Raw genomic sequence first — 15914 nt, 5'->3', positions numbered from 1 at the left:
ATAAATTAATGATGATTTTCTTCTCATAAAATAAAAATTCAGTTCCAATGATATATCCAAATCACTTCTAAAATTGAATTGTTTAAGTGAAAGAATAATAATTTGTACAATACGTTGCTTTTAAAAAAAATGACAAATTTGAAAATTACGTGAAAAAATTTACTTCTTAATAATGAATCATACTTTTTTTTAAAGTACGTGCATGAGACTTGCATATCTCTAGCTAAATTATCTAAAATATAAAGAAGTGTATGAAATTTATACATCTTTATTCGTATTAAAGACGTTGGAAATGGAAACTAGCAGAGTCAAGTTGATCCCTGCTTGATTATTGCTTATTAAAGTGGCCGGATATATAGGTCAAAGGTCATTATACAAGGCTTAAGATTTGTATAATAACCATGATTTTTCAAATAACGGCAACTTCTCGAAGCTGAGCCGCCTATTAATTTGAACATCATCTTGGTTTTCAAATATGGACAAAGAAAAAAAGCCTGATTTTAAGTTGATTTGTTCAATCAATTCATGCATGACTATATATCAATTAATGGCTAGCTAGGTCCATCAAGTACTTAATTCAGGCTATTGGGTCTTACTTTAATTAATTATATATATGACTACTTTTTTTTTCTTGAAAGTATTAAAGATTAGCTGAATCTAATTAACATATGTGCAAATCGATCGAGCAGAGTACTTGAATTGAAAAGATCAAAAGATCAGAAGATGATCATGTACGTCGTGATTAAAGGTTAGGGAATGATCTACTCATAATTAACCTAATACCTAACTTGTAGTAATTAATTGCTGAAAGATATATTTATGAGCCTTGTAAACCCAACTCTACTCCCACTCAGACGTAAAGTTCGGTTTCCTTTTTCATTTTCTATGGAAAGATTGAATCCTAATCATTCCCTTTTGTATTATATATATTCTTCCTCTTAACAATCTAAATGGATTAAAATATAATTTTATCACTGTTCATAACTAAAAATAAAAATACATTGTCATACTCTAGCTAATGTTTATTGTCTAATGTGCATATATATAATAACCTATATATTGAGTTATCACCTGACAAATATTTTTCAAGATTTTTTAGACTATATGGCATAAGACATAATCTTCAAATGAGAGAATCAGGTTCGAATCTCTCGTCCTGTAAGTAAATAAATAAATAAATAAAAATCTCTGACATATATTTAATGCATCATTAGATGCCTGTCGTGTAAGATTTTTTGATGCCGAGAAATTTAGATTAACTATATATATAAACGCAGTACGTCTTTTATCTAATATTTGAACTTAATTAAAACATATGTAATGCGCCCACGTCACACAAATAAGATGAATGATCTAACTTTTTCATCAATGGAAAGTAGCTCCTAAACTAAAAATTATTTACATCCCAAGTTAAAAAAAATAAAAAAATAAAAAAATTTGTGTTGAAAACCCGAATCTTAGAATAAGTAAGTAAGTATACCTCCAAGATTAAGTTAAGTTTCGGTAACCGACATACCTCAACACTTTTTAAGTATTCTCGTACTATTGAAAATATTCCACATACCAAACGTAATGATCCATTTTCATATCAAAGTCTTTTCAAAAATCACTATAATATTTATCATTATTAAATATAAATAAAAAATAAAATCAATATAATATTTATCACTATTATATATAAATAAAAAATAAAATCACTATAATATTTATCACTATTATATATAAATAAAAAATAAAATCACTATTATATATAAATTAAAAATAAAATAAAATCACTACAATATTTATTAATATTAAAAAATCACTATAATAAAATCACTATAATATTTATTACTAAAAATAAAATCACTATAATATAATATTTATGGGATCCACACATTTTTTAACTACCTATCCAAAAGTCAACGACTCAACATAGTTCACACATCCAAACAACTCAAAATACTCTCAATGGGACCCACAAAATCATTACAATCTGTATTCATAACTATTCACAAACATTCTCAACACTTCTCAAATATTCTCACTACCCAAACGTAGCAGGTTTTATTTAAATGTTGAATTGAGTTAAGATGAATTGAATTCTTTATGAATAATAGTAAGTTGAGATGATGAAGTGAGTTTTGTGGGGCTCACTTAAAATGAGTTTAAATGTGTTTGGATGTTAAGATGACTAGTTTAAATGTATTTATGGGAAGTTGAAAAAAATTGTAGGTCCCGTATGTAAAGAGATGTTGAGTTGAAAAAAGTTGTAGGTAGGGCTACAAATGGTCCGGTCCGGCGATGGACCGAATATTTTCGGTCCATCATTTTTCTGGACCGGACCGATAGTTATCGGTTCAGTCTGGTCCAGTCGGTTCGGCCTATTTTTTATATTTTTTTAAATAATTAATAAAAAAATTATTTAAAATACTAAATTAAATTAAGTGACTTATTAATTTGGATTATGTAACAAACTCAATAAAAAAATATTTTATATGGTCAATGATAATAAATTAAATGAAAATTATATTATTAATTTATATAAGTACTATATAATTAACTAATTGATATTATATATTTATTAATTCATAGAATATTAACAAGTGTTAATAGCATATTTAAAATTTTATATTATTAATAGTGATAGGTTAGATGAAGATATATATAAAATATTGTTAATTTATAGAATATTAACAAGTATTAATAATATATTTAAAAATTTATATTGTTAATTGTACAATTATTATATATAAAAAATATATTTTTTTGATTTTTCATTCGGTCTGCTCCTGTCCGGTCTGGTCCGAAAAAATCATGGACCGTGGACCGGACCGAATGTTTTCGATCCTCTAAAATGTGGATCAGACCGGACCGGTCTAAATCTCGATCGGACCGTTTATCACCTCTAATTGTAGGTCTCACATGTAAAAAGATGTTTTGAACTGAAATGAATTTAATGATTTGAGAGTTAGGTGTTTAGATGTTAGACTTAACTTAAAATTAAATTAAATTAAATTGATCTCAATTCAATTCAACTTACAGACAGGGCCTAAGATACTTTGTCACTTGGACTAATCTTATAAGTTAGTCGTCTTGTAAAGATCTATTAAAAAAACATTTATAAGATGGTTTTCGAGTACTTTGAAGAATTTGAAGAAAGCCTATGGACATTAAAGCATATTCTAATTATAAATAAATAAAAAAATCACAATAAAAATATAACGTGTAAATTAAAAATTATAGAATTATAATGTTGAATACATTAATTTCGATCTCCCGCGTACAGAACAGAGGAAAAAAGAAGCCAAGTACGACGATGTTTTCCAAGCGCGTTACTTACGCTCTTTATAAAGAAAGACAGAGCAATATTAAATGCATGTTGACGCCAAGAGCGCGTCAGCCATGTCTGAGACGAGCGCACGTATGCAGTCGCAGCCTTAAATGCCGACAATTTATTTTTTCGTAAGTAATTCCGTGTCCGTGTCCCATCGTCCACCTCCATGTCCATGTCCCCCACCGTACCCTGACCCCCACCATCCTCAAAACACACAACAAATATCTCCACGCGCAACCCCACGCGCAACCTCTTTCCCACATTCTCCGCCGGTCCCACCTTGATCAGTTCGTTCCGTCCAGTATAGAAATGCGCGGGAGCACACATATGACCCAGAGATGGTTTCAGCTACCATATACATAAAAACGATTCAGCTAAAAAGCAGAGAGGTGTGGGTTTTTGTTTAGTTTTACTGTCTGGTCCTGGTCCTGATCCTGGTCCATGGGCGCTGAGCAGCGCGTGGGGTTACAGAAAGAAAAAGAAGGAAGAGACGATATATATATTTCGGATTCTCTTTTGCCCTCCAGTCGAGTCCAGTCCCTTATGCTGCAGACTGTACCACAAACCACAATTTTACCGTCCCTGCCACCTCCCCACACCCAATTATCTGATTCTTCACTTTTTTTTACCTTAGTTGAAAATTAAAAGATAGAATGACAGATTTACTTCCATCACCAAGAAGGTGAAACTCACCGGTTTACCGGGAATAGCGGGTGGAAAAGGGAGGTGGGGTGGGAAAGAGACCCCAATTAGCTGGGTTTCAGAAACCGGAAAAGTATATGAGCGACTTTGAAGGGAGACAGCTCTTTCTGCAGAGTGGGAAATTCATGGCCACATTCTCTCGCCTCCTCTTATCTTCTCTCTACAGCTTCGCCTTTCCTCTGGGGGTTTAAGAATATAGTCAAAACCCGGAAAGAAAAAAAAGAAAGTTCTCGTCTTTGGTGGCGGTGGTGGTGATTCTGCTTTCTTCTTGTTTTTACCTGTTATATAAACAACACATCAATTATTTTAGTGGGATGGAGTTCGAGGATCAAGAGGAGCACGAGGAAGAGATGGAGCTGGCCGGCGCGAGCTACGACTCGCTGGGAAACTCGGGTCGCGTAAAAATGCAGAGTTCGGGCGGTGGAGGAGTAGGCGGACCCGAATTAGCCGTTGCACAGCAGCAGAAGGGGAGGCCGAGGTACCGGGAGTGCCTGAAGAATCATGCCGTTGGCATAGGAGGGCACGCGCTCGACGGCTGCGGCGAATTTATGCCCGCCGGAGTGGAAGGAACGCTCGATGCCCTCAAATGCGCCGCCTGCAACTGCCACCGCAACTTCCACCGCAAGGAGACCGATGGACACCCCGGTGCCGCTATCGGTTCTGCTGACCCGTACCTGCAGCTACCACACCACCCTCAATTCTCTCCATTCTATCGGACCCCGTCGGGGTACCTCCACGTAGCTCCGCAGCAGCACAGGCCGCTGGCGCTGCCGTCGACTTCAGGGGGTCATAGCAGGGAAGAACAGGAGGAGGACGTGTCAAATCCAAGTGGGGGATTAGGTGGGTCGTTGTCGAAGAAGAGGTTTAGGACCAAGTTCACACAGGAGCAAAAGGACAAGATGCTGGGGCTGGCGGAGAGTCTGGGGTGGAGGATTCAGAAGCACGACGAGGCCGTGGTGCAGCAGTTCTGTAACGAGACCGGGGTCAAGCGTCACGTTCTCAAGGTGTGGATGCACAATAACAAGCACACACTTGGTAAGAAGCCCTAGCAAGAACCGAAAAAAAAAACCAAAGGAAAAAAAAATCTCTTTTGTAGCTAAGCCTAGCATTGAAGGATTTTTACAAAGAAGGGCCTCGTTTTGTTCTTCTGTCTATTATTAATCTCTTTCTCTCTCTCTCTCTCTCTCTAGCTGTGCACTGAAAGAAAGAATGGTGGTACGGGATGATTTGAAGGAAACGGAAGTGGGAAATTGTGTTGCTGGCTTTGCTGAGAAATTCTGCTACTTTCTCGGGATTTTAGTTGGTTCTTAGGGTTTCGGTTCTCCTTGTCATGTTTCCTCTCTTTTCGTGGTTACTTTTGTGGGGTGATTATCGATTATGGCGGTGCTGGTGTTTGAATGGATGTCGTCAACTTCGATCAGAGTAGACTATTATTGATGGCTAGCTAATTTCTTTTTCATTTCATGAGTGAATGAAAAATCTTTGGTTTATCTACATGATCTGCTACACGCTGTAATGGCGCTAGTGGTATGAGCTACGGATGTTATAGTAAGATACATTTGGTTTCAATTCAAGTTTCTTTTATTTCCATGCATCTGTACATGAGACTGTAAGGTTTTGTTCATCTTGAGGAATGAGGACTTGCATTGGAGCTAATGTCTGTTTCGTTTATCTTTGAAGTTGAACTTTCATTTGTAAGTTTGTGTGATCTCAGACAGTTGGAAGCCAGCTCTCTCTCTGCCACAAACGTGTGCCAACCTGCATTTTCCGTTACACATTCCGTTCTACGTGTACTCGAGTATGTGCGTAGCATTTACTAACCCAACTTTTCGTTTCAGTTCTGGAAGAGGGAGAGAGGGAAAGAGAGAAATAAAGGGTATGGGGATGTTTGTTAGAAGCATTATTGATGGTATTGAATGAGTGTCTGGCCTTTTCCTTTTTCTTATGCTTTTCAACATAGATCCAGCTTCGACTTCCATTCAATGTGGATGCATATGCTTTGGGCTTTTTACATCGATGAGTTTCCAGAACCTTTGCTTCCTTTCATTTCGTCTTCTCTTTCTTCTCCTTTTATGCATCTTTTCTTCTGAAGGTACTTTGGCCAACTTTAAATGATCATGGAAGAAGCAAAGGTTGATCACTGTCTCTCAGAGACCTCCCTACCTGGTCTGTCCCTGTTGCCCAAGTCTCCACTCTTTCTTGCAAATAATGCATTAACTTTTGCAGTCGTCACTGCACACACTGATCATTCATTTTCCTGTTTTCCATTTAAGTCTTTAAACATATTACATGGAATCGTGTAGTTTTTATAAATTTTTAATATTTTACATCTGCTTCATCATATGATCTGCCCTTCCTGCATGTGGTGATGGTCGAACCCAGATGTTTGATCATTGATGGGGTCACCTTGGGAAGGAAGAGCTGATAGGTTTGTTTTATTTTATGTTATTTTATTTTATTTATTTTTTAATGGTTAATATTACTTGTTCTTCTTTTTTCATCTTGGGAAAGAAAATCATGGTATTAGCAACTTTTAATATTATATCATCTAGCTCTCAAGGAGACTCAACTCCAAGTTCATGATCGAGAAATTCGATAGATCTAATCATCCAAAGCTTCTCAAATTTACTCTTCTTTTTCTTTTTCAATATAGTCTGTTTCAAAGGGAACATGTGGGCACTTCAGCAGCAGGAAAAGTTCTTATAAAAAAATACCAGAGGGGCACACATGCAGACACAGCTTTTATGATCTGTAACTCTTCAAACACTACCATACTCGAAGGTTCAGCGTACGTTTGGTGTAGGATCCACTAAAATCCCAAGATTCTCTTACTAATCTAGTTTATCTTCTTCCATAAGGCATGGGTTTATTTCATGCTCATCAGCACCCATTTAATTAATTTGATCATTTTGGTAATTCGGTTTCCCCAACTTTTTCCTTCACTCAGAACTAAGTTTTTCTAATTAAGTTATTTATTCAACAATTGTACTGATTAAGGGGGGGTAACCAAGGTCACTCTCCTCGAGAGTCACGGTTCAACTTGATATTGAAGGATTCACCTGCAGCCTGCTTCCTTATTTGCGGTACAATAGAGAGAGATATTGTGCCTGGCTTGGGTTCTCTTACTAGCTAGTTCTATATGCATGGGTTCTGATATTTCATTCTCATAGCAAGATATACTTTTTTATTGATTGTTTGCTTCCGGAGTCCAAGCTCATCTGCAAGGAACGCTCTTCAGAAGTTGCTTTGCTTCTTTGGGGGCCGGGAATCCCATGCGGTATCATGAGTTAAAGCTGCCAATAAGAGATATATAGGGTACTCCAGATTTTTAAATCTTGGTCAAAGGCGGCAGCTTGCTGCATCAGACAGCTAATTTGTATAAACCCATCCTGTTTCTAGCATCTATATGCTTAACCTGATAGACTGACTTCCATACTTAATTTGGCCATTTGAAAAGAGTTCAGAGTAAGGTTTGAAGTTGAAAAGTAATCCAAAATGACCAATGATCAGTGAAAGGAGAGGATCAAATACCAGGGAGAGAGAGAGAATAAAGAGTTGAATAATTCTAGGGTTTAATACTAATTCGATGCATAATCCTCTAAGCATCATGATCCCATGGCTATACACGGCCGATCGATCTATATGTATATATGGGATAGATATTTTCTTCTTAATTTCCGATCTGATCTATTTATTGATCTTAATAACTAATTCCATTCTTCTCCGCGAAAAGCTCTGTAAAATTAATTCGTTTGGTTTCTGGGAAACCACTGCATATAATATGTCTAGGGACATTTGATTAACATTAATCAACTTGAATCAATGTCTCTGATAGCCCCTCATCATAACAAAAACAAAAACATGAGATCATCATGATTTATGAAATGCGTCAATTTCAGTGACTGGACGCATTTTCCATTGTTGAGCATGAGTGATATTTGAGTGTCTCACTTTCGGTCTACTCATCATGATCATGTATGCATGGATTCCTGATTTGGACACTGAATGCTGGCTGTACGCCAAATCCCAAACACTTGGAGATAGCACTGTTTATTACCATTAATACTATATATATATAATATGCTGAAACTGAAATGAAAACTTAGCTGGTCATGATGTTTCTAGCTCATGATAGACAAGAAAAACGACATGCTTGTACGACCAGTCACCATGGCTGCTTCACAAAACCATGGCTAGATTTTAGTCGACTGGATTCCAATTAATCCTGCAATCAATATTTTCCGCAAAATAGCAAATATTGCTTATTTCGGACATGAAAATGAGCTTTTCTTTTTGCGGCTGATCAATCTTCTCCAAGCTGGTATCCTTCTTAATAACATGATATATACATAAGCATACGGCCTATAGATGTATCAAAATACAGAAGATTTTTCATTTCTCGATCATTAATTATATGCAAATTCTTAATATCTTGCTGTATAATTGTCTCAAATACTAAAAAAGTCTCATAAACTGGCAATATTCCTAGATGAGTCAGGGAGCACACATGTATATGACAATATGTGGGAGAAGCCGAAAGAGGAAGGGTGGGGTGGGGTGGGGGGCCCGATGATGAGATTCGTTTGGATTATCCTCCTTTTTGAAAGCAAAAATTTGAGGATTGGAAGGAAAAAGTTGGAAAAGGAGATGGCTTTGGGCACCATAGAGAGATTATACCCTTTTTGAGAGTTGAAAGACTATGACTCTTCAATGGCACGCCAATATTTTGTGAATCCGGCCGGATGGAGCTGACTATAACAGACATCGTTGTCGTCCCTACTCAATTTAAGGTCTAAAGGGGAGGGGGGAGCGATGCAATTAGCTAGTGAGCTTTTTGTGTGATTCCAATATATATTTGCAATGCATGGCAGGCTGTGTGCATGATGCCACGCACAGGCCCACGTACACATGGCGCCTTCATGCTGCCTCTACTCATCATCAACATCAATTCTTGTCTAACAATTCGACATGTTTTAATTTGTTTGGTGACCAAACTGATCCCCATATGTTTTGAATCCCCCCCTTGGTCGTTCTAAATTCCAGCATACCTAAACGTAGATATCTCGGAAAGTACTACTGTGCGCCTGGTGTGTTTTGTGGCAAAAGTTGGTGGATATCTATATAAATAAAACATTTATATAAGACCACGTACTGCTTCTGCCTTGAGTTTAATTTTTGCATTAATGGACATGATTAATCTTCTAAAATTAATCATTAAATTAATTTTACATAAATATTTTGCGTACTGTTAAAGTTAAACCCAACAATTCTCTTCATGTAGGCCGGGTGATCATCACTGATGATCAGTTGTAGAATACGTTGAACATGCAAAACCTTATAAACCTGATCAGCATCATGAAAACCTCCATTTTCCCATATGAATTTGTCAGTGGTCGAAGTGGCCGGGACGTTTAATTCCCACCCATCATAAGTATGGACCAAAGACCGTATATATAAGGCACGAGATCCTCAAGCTCTTTGGCAGACAAGGTTAGATCCAAAGCAAAAATACCCAGGCGTAGGTCCACTAGTTTCAAATGTTTCCCCGATCGAGCGCCCAGGCAATGGTGAGCCAGCAATGGCCGGCCAATAATAGCTTCTCCAGCTCATCTTTTTGTCTCCCAAACTTTGTATTCACCCCCTCACATGATTATTAGATCATGTTGGTCAGACTCCAACAACTGCAATCTCTCATTCTTGTCTGTTTTTTTGGTTTCCCCTCAAGCAGCCTTTTGTTTTCTTCAAACTTCTAGAAATTCCTTCACGCCAACTTGCAGGTTATAATCAATTAGTGTTGGGAAAACAATACAAAGTTGGGTTATTTATAAATTCCATGGGGATTGCCATGCTTCATGATTGAAATTCTCAGACCCCATGTATTTTCAATGTTCTTTTAATATTTTCTCCCATCTTCAAGGCCGCCGTTACTTTTATATCTTAAGGAGCTAGAGCTCTTCTGCCTAATGTGCTAAGATCACATGAAATTATATATATATATATATATATATATATATATATATATTTATATGGCCCCACTTCTTAACAATGTATCATGATAAATAAAACTCAGCTGGAACGCCCAAAAGAACATTTTTTGTTAATCACCAATATGCTTATTACAATTAATACCAGAATAACAACATCATGCCTTACAATCACACGTAACAATATTTGTATTTTGTTATTATAATTTTCAAATCAGAAAAGCAAAAAATATGTCAATTTTTCCATCCCAATTCAAGTATTTTGTTATCAACACTTCCACGGACCTTGGGCGGCCCCAAGGCAGAAGTAGCGCAAATTCTCCTGCCATTTTTAAGGTCAAGATTCATGAGATCATAGCAGCAACGGTTTTTGCTTGGTGTTTTAGGCTGATGTAAGCTGCCATGTTTTGATGATCTATCAATGGCAACCGGACCTGCATTATTGAATCGGAGACTCCTCACCCAATCGAGCTTCTTCCCATTAGAAACCGGCCGCAGAAATGGTTGCATGTTTTCTGATCTAGAAGTCCGAGGCCGACCCTTCTCCTGATGATGATCATGAGCTTCTTTCTTGGTCTCTTTTATTTCAATTTTGGTCCCTCCTTCCATTCTTATGCTTATGTTCACTTCAAGAAGTGTTTGATTATTCTTTCTTTGTTGACCAGCTTGAAAGGTTTCAAATCCAGGTCCTTCTTTTGCAATTCTTTCATTTTGCTGCTGATACAGTCGGTGCAATCTGAGAGCATGACGGTATATTCCATCTTTGATTTCTTCTTCCAAATCTCTTTCTATCTCCATCTCTAGTTCACTGCGAATCTTTAGCTCCTCTTCTGACATGGCAGCCCTCAGGCCTTTCAGGACATTAATCGTCCTTGAATGGCTATTTCCTTTAACATCAATCTGTATACCTCAGTCAACACTAGGAATGTTAAAGTTATCATATATCAATCAGTAATTTAAGACAAAAAAAACTAATCTTTAATTTACCAATGGTTCATCATGCCATGCATTGCTATGAGAAGTCAAATCTGATTCCTCCCCTAATGACAGAACAGACAAATCTGCAAAACCCATAAAGGAAATTATTGTTGCCAGTAAAAATCTTGAACAGAGCTGAAACTAAAATTAATTAAGAATTTAGAAGGAAAATAAACTGATAAATAGCCATGAAAATAAACTTATAAAACCAAGTATATCTGCTTTGTTGTACTCGGCCATGTTCTTGCATATGCTTTCAGCTGTGAAGGAAATGCAACTCCCTTAAATCCTAGTAGAATGATTTGGACTGCTGGGAATGGCACCTGTGGCAGGGTTGGAACGAAGGGGACATAAGAGGATGTTTTAGGGAAACAATGACCGTTAGAGACGTTATTTCAGTTGGCTTATTCAAATTTAGGAGCTAAATGTCTCTGCCCGACATAGGAGTTAATTAATTTTGATATTATTATTTATAAATAAATAAATAAATAGTGCTTTACGTGGAAGGAAACAGGGGTACGTTTGGGTTGCCCTTAAAGCACAATCAAAATAGGGTACCATACCCACATGTTTGATGTGTGTGTATGGATAGTTACACTTCCATTAATGGGCTAACAAGGTAATTTGTTGAAGGTTTCTATTCTTTTGGGCTTTTCTTGGCCCATGCTCAGCTAATGTTTAGAACTTTAGAACATCAAACTTGTTTTGAGAATGTCATGCTTTAAATAGAATGTCATGTTTAGATATAGTTTTAAAATGATTAAACTTTGAGACCCATCATTTAAATGTGGAGTTTTTCATGGTGGTCCTAGGTATGCCTATTTTTCTTTTTCAAATAGACCGTGCGGAGCTTGCACACATTAAAACTATACAAATCATTTTTCGAAAAAGTCTAACATATAAAATTTAATTTACATTGTTTAGTAACCTTCAATTAAATCAATGAATAAATTGGTTCAACTGATGAACATTCACTTTCATATGATTTACATAACAAAGTGGTTTAAACTTTAAGGTGGATCAAAACCCATTAAAATCTATCGAATTTTAAGGTTTAAAGTAGGAAAGAGATAAATATATCAAATAATTCTTACAATATTTATTGATTATTAATATTGTTCAAGATATTCACAAGGCTATAAATATTATAGTACTGCACACTTCATGTGTTTATATATCTATCCTAATTTTAGATCTTGATCTTAGATCTTGATCCTTTTAAGAAGGTGTATATATAAAATGTAAAGATCGAGAGAAAAACTCACCCTTCAACTGATGGATAGATCAAATTGATTTGATTATTAAATTTTCAATTTGCAATGTGTGATTATAGCAACCATAATTGAAAATACTGAGGAAAAAGTTAGAAACTTTTAATTGTTAATTAGTAGAGCGATATTATATATTATTCTTCATCATGAATTTTTTTTATTATTATCTTTAACCACATCAATTAATATATATGACATATTTTAAATAATTTCTTCTATTTTAATAACATAATGGACTTATTAATTAATGATAATATTGATTAAAACATGATTAATAATGGACTTATTAATTTCTTCTATTTTAAAACAGACGTTATTAATTAATTTCTTTCAAACATGATATATATAAGCTGGATCACTTTGGCGATGTCAATGATAATATTGACAGTGTATTGTTATTTTCATTGGCCTAAAATTATTCGTTTTTTTTTTGTCCTGAGAACCTTTTTTTAGCTAAATAAAAGGAATAAAGTGGATGAGTTGAATGCAGTTCTACTTCACATGTTAAGATGAAATTGAGTTATAAGGAGTTAATTAGCAGTACTACCACTCCGTTTACATCTCATGTGCATATGAGTCAGATATTCTTTGTATATAAATGATAGGTATCAGTCTGTACATTTTAATTCATTCTATCGAGAAATACAAAACTTTCTCCCAATTCTTATTTAGCTTCTTGATTTCTTTTAGTATCTTGGTTGATAGCTTGGAGCTATCATCTTTAAGGTGATTTGTTCAACTGTTCTTTATCTTTTTCATATGGTATCAGAGCAATCTGATCACCATTGATGGTGTTTTCCTCCCTGCGTCTTTTCTTAGTCCCACGATGATTCATTGAGTCCATATCATCTCAACAATGCGGATAATCCTGGAATTGTGTTGGTTATGCAATCAATAACTTGAGATAATTACCACGCTTAGTGCCGATTGATGCGAATTTCTTTAAGATCTAAGAATAAACTCTGTTGCATTGATGGAAGTCTGGCTTTACCATCTGTATTGCTGATCTTGCATATAATGCTTGGTTACAGTGCAACGATATGGTTTTCTCATGGATACTTAACTCAGTATCGAAAGAAATAACGGCCAGTTGCATCTATATAGAGACAACAAGAGAGCTTTGGTGTGATTTGCAGCAACGTTACTTACAAACTAATGCCCCACGAATTTTTCATATTCAGAAGGAAATTGGAGATTTGGTACAAGAAGATCTCACTATAAGTGCCTATTTCATTCGATTAAAGACTCTTAGGGATGAATCGATGAACTATATGACTTAGCCTTGTTGTGGTTGTGCAACAAATTGTACTTGTGAAGTCTTAAAAGCAGTTCTTGAACACCGACAATGAGAGTAGGTGATGCATTTTTTTATGGGACTTAATGACACATTTACACATGTTCGAGATCAGATTATGTTGATAGATCCATTTCCTGATATAAATAAGATATTTTCTTTAATCTTGCAAGAAGAAAGACAATGTGGTATTCATCTTAATGGAAAAATTACGAGTCTTGAATCTACTGCTTTGATTTCTACTGCTCAATAACAAAGTTTTTAGAAAATTATTCCAAAAAATAAAATTTTCTTCAAAACCAAAGCCAATGTGTAGTCACTGTGGTATGACAGGGCATACCAAGGAGAGATGCTATAAGTTTCATGAGCATCCTCCAGGTTACATGCCTACAAGATCTAGACTTAATTTTGTCAATAAAAATTTTTCTGACATTATTTCACATGAGTCACAAACTTGTGAAGGACCCTCATTACCATTTACTCAAAAATAGTGTCAACAACTTCTTTCAATGCTTGAATTACATAAATCTTAGAATAAACATGTTATGGTTCACCAAGTAGGTATCCAGCAAAATCCTTAATCAAATTCCCAATCATTTCTTAACCAATCAGGTATATTCTTCTCTTCTCAGCATAGCATTTTTACTGCTATCAATTTTGATCAATTTTTGTCATCAGTCAATAAAGTTGATACAAAACATTTCAATGTACATTGGATCATTGATACTGGTGCAACTAATCATATGGTCAATCTTGTTTCTTTCTTAAACTCTTTTTCAACTGTTCATTCTACCTTTGTGACACTTTCTAATAGTCACTTAGTAAGCGTTATACACATAGGCATGGTTAAAAATTTTGATTCTTTAATTTTGACTAATGTTCTATATGTTCCATCTTTTCCATTCAATCTATTATCAATTAGTAAACTTGTTCATTCTACTAATTGTGTTATCATTTTTCTAAATAAATCTTGCTTCATTCAGGACCTATGTGTATGGAGACCGATTGGTCTGGGTGAAGAATGAAATAGACTTTATTACTTGCTGACATATAAGACATCAACATCTGATGTAATTGATGCTACTATTTCTAGTGTTTCTTCTACTTCCAAAAGTGTATTTTCTGCTTCCAATATTCTTAATATAGTTGTTTCAAATTCTATAATCTTAGACATATGGCATTATCGCCTAGGACATCCATAACTTGCTAGACAATGTTTGTTGAATAAACAAGACTCTGTTATCAATTCTCATTGTCTAAATGTTTGTGATATATGTCATTATGCAAAGCAAACTTGTTTATCTTTTCCTATAAGTAATTCTCTATTATTGAACCTTTTGAAATCATTCATTATGATATATAGGGTTCCTTCTCTACTTTCACTTTGGGAGATTTTCATTACTTCCTTACAATTGTAGATAATTTTACATGAGCATCTTGGGTCTATATGATGAAGAATAAATATGAAACTCGACCTAAGTTACTCTCATTTTTTGCTCTTGTTAAAACACAATTCAATCATAAAATTAAAACCCTTTGAAGTGATAATGGTCTAGAATTCAATATAACCCAGTTATTATGCTTCTAAAGGAATTATCCATCAAAGGAGTTGTAATGCAACTCCTCAGCAAAATGAAATTGTGGTAGACATTTATTAAAAGTAGCTAGAGCCCTTAGATTTCAAGCAAACATGCCTTTATGTTTTCGGGATGATTGTATCTTAACAACAACTTATATTATCAATAGATAGCCCACTCCTCTTCTTTGTAATAAGTCTCCTTTTGAATTACTTTTCTCTAAAAGGCTTTCCTATTCTCATTTCAAAGTCTTTGGATGTCTTTGCTTCGCTAATACACTTTCTGCTCATAGAAGAAAATTTGATTCCTGAGCACGAAAGTGCTTGTTTCTTGGTTATCCTTTTGGTGTAAAAGGATACAAAATTTATGATTTACAATTTCATACTATTTTTCTTTCTCGAGATGTCATTTTTCATGAACAGGTGTTTCCCTACAAAAGTACTCCTCTCACTTCCTCATCCTCACTTGTTGTTCCTTTGGAATCTTTTGTTCTTCCAATTCCAATTTCAGATCATACAACAGATTTTGCTTCACCATCTTCTACAAATACACAACACGATCATAATTCCCTAGATATTGTTTCTACAAATGATACTGTTCAACCTCTTCGAAGATCCACTAGACACTAACATCCACCAAATTATTTGCAGCAATATCACTGCAACCTCAAAAGTTCTTCATCAGATCATAGTCCTCTTGCTGCAGCTTCTTCCAAGGCAAGTACTTCTTACCCTTTGTCTACTTATCTTTCTTATTCCAAATTATCTCCTTCATATCGAGCCTATACAGTTG

At 35.2% G+C, this 15914-nt stretch overlaps 2 protein-coding genes across 3 annotated transcripts; one reads left to right on the top strand and one right to left on the bottom strand.

Moving 5' to 3' along the window:
- The first annotated feature begins 3698 nt into the window (after window positions 1-3698).
- LOC108991267 (zinc-finger homeodomain protein 1-like) lies at window positions 3699-5674 on the top strand. Of its 2 annotated transcripts, none has more exons than XM_018965443.2 (2): window positions 3699-5022; window positions 5209-5674. In XM_018965443.2, exons 1-2 carry the CDS (start codon window positions 4333-4335, stop codon window positions 5242-5244), a joined length of 726 nt encoding a protein of 241 aa, XP_018820988.1. In that variant the 5' UTR covers window positions 3699-4332; the 3' UTR covers window positions 5245-5674. The 2 variants fall into 2 exon arrangements, with proteins under 2 accessions (XP_018820988.1, XP_018820987.1); XM_018965442.2 differs by having other exon boundaries at window positions 3714-5053.
- A 4452-nt stretch (window positions 5675-10126) lies between these two features.
- On the bottom strand, window positions 10127-11222 carry LOC108991240. Its single transcript, XM_035692607.1, has 3 exons — window positions 11181-11222; window positions 10990-11063; window positions 10127-10902 (listed from the first exon to the last, which is right to left on the bottom strand). Exons 1-3 carry the CDS (start codon window positions 11218-11220, stop codon window positions 10237-10239), a joined length of 780 nt encoding a protein of 259 aa, XP_035548500.1. The 5' UTR covers window positions 11221-11222; the 3' UTR covers window positions 10127-10236.
- Between the last annotated feature and the right edge of the window lie 4692 nt (window positions 11223-15914).

Source organism: Juglans regia, chromosome 7 (genome assembly GCF_001411555.2).
Source record: "Juglans regia cultivar Chandler chromosome 7, Walnut 2.0, whole genome shotgun sequence".
NCBI classification, from domain to species: domain Eukaryota; kingdom Viridiplantae; phylum Streptophyta; class Magnoliopsida; order Fagales; family Juglandaceae; genus Juglans; species Juglans regia.
The sequence above is the reverse complement of the archived record's forward strand: the minus strand, read 5'-3'. Positions and strand labels throughout refer to the sequence as shown.

Excerpts from the sequence above, each read along its gene's own strand:
- LOC108991240 (XM_035692607.1), bottom strand. The coding sequence starts at position 11,220 with ATGGCCGAGTACAACAAAGCAGATATACTTGGTTTTATAA. Across the intron at positions 11,064-11,180 it reads AGATATACTTGGTTTTATAA|ATTTGTCTGTTCTGTCATTA; the intron begins GTTTATTTTCAT and ends TGGGTTTTGCAG. Across the intron at positions 10,903-10,989 it reads CATGGCATGATGAACCATTG|ATTGATGTTAAAGGAAATAG; the intron begins GTAAATTAAAGA and ends TGAGGTATACAG.
- LOC108991267 (XM_018965442.2), top strand. The coding sequence starts at position 4,333 with ATGGAGTTCGAGGATCAAGAGGAGCACGAGGAAGAGATGGAGCTGGCC.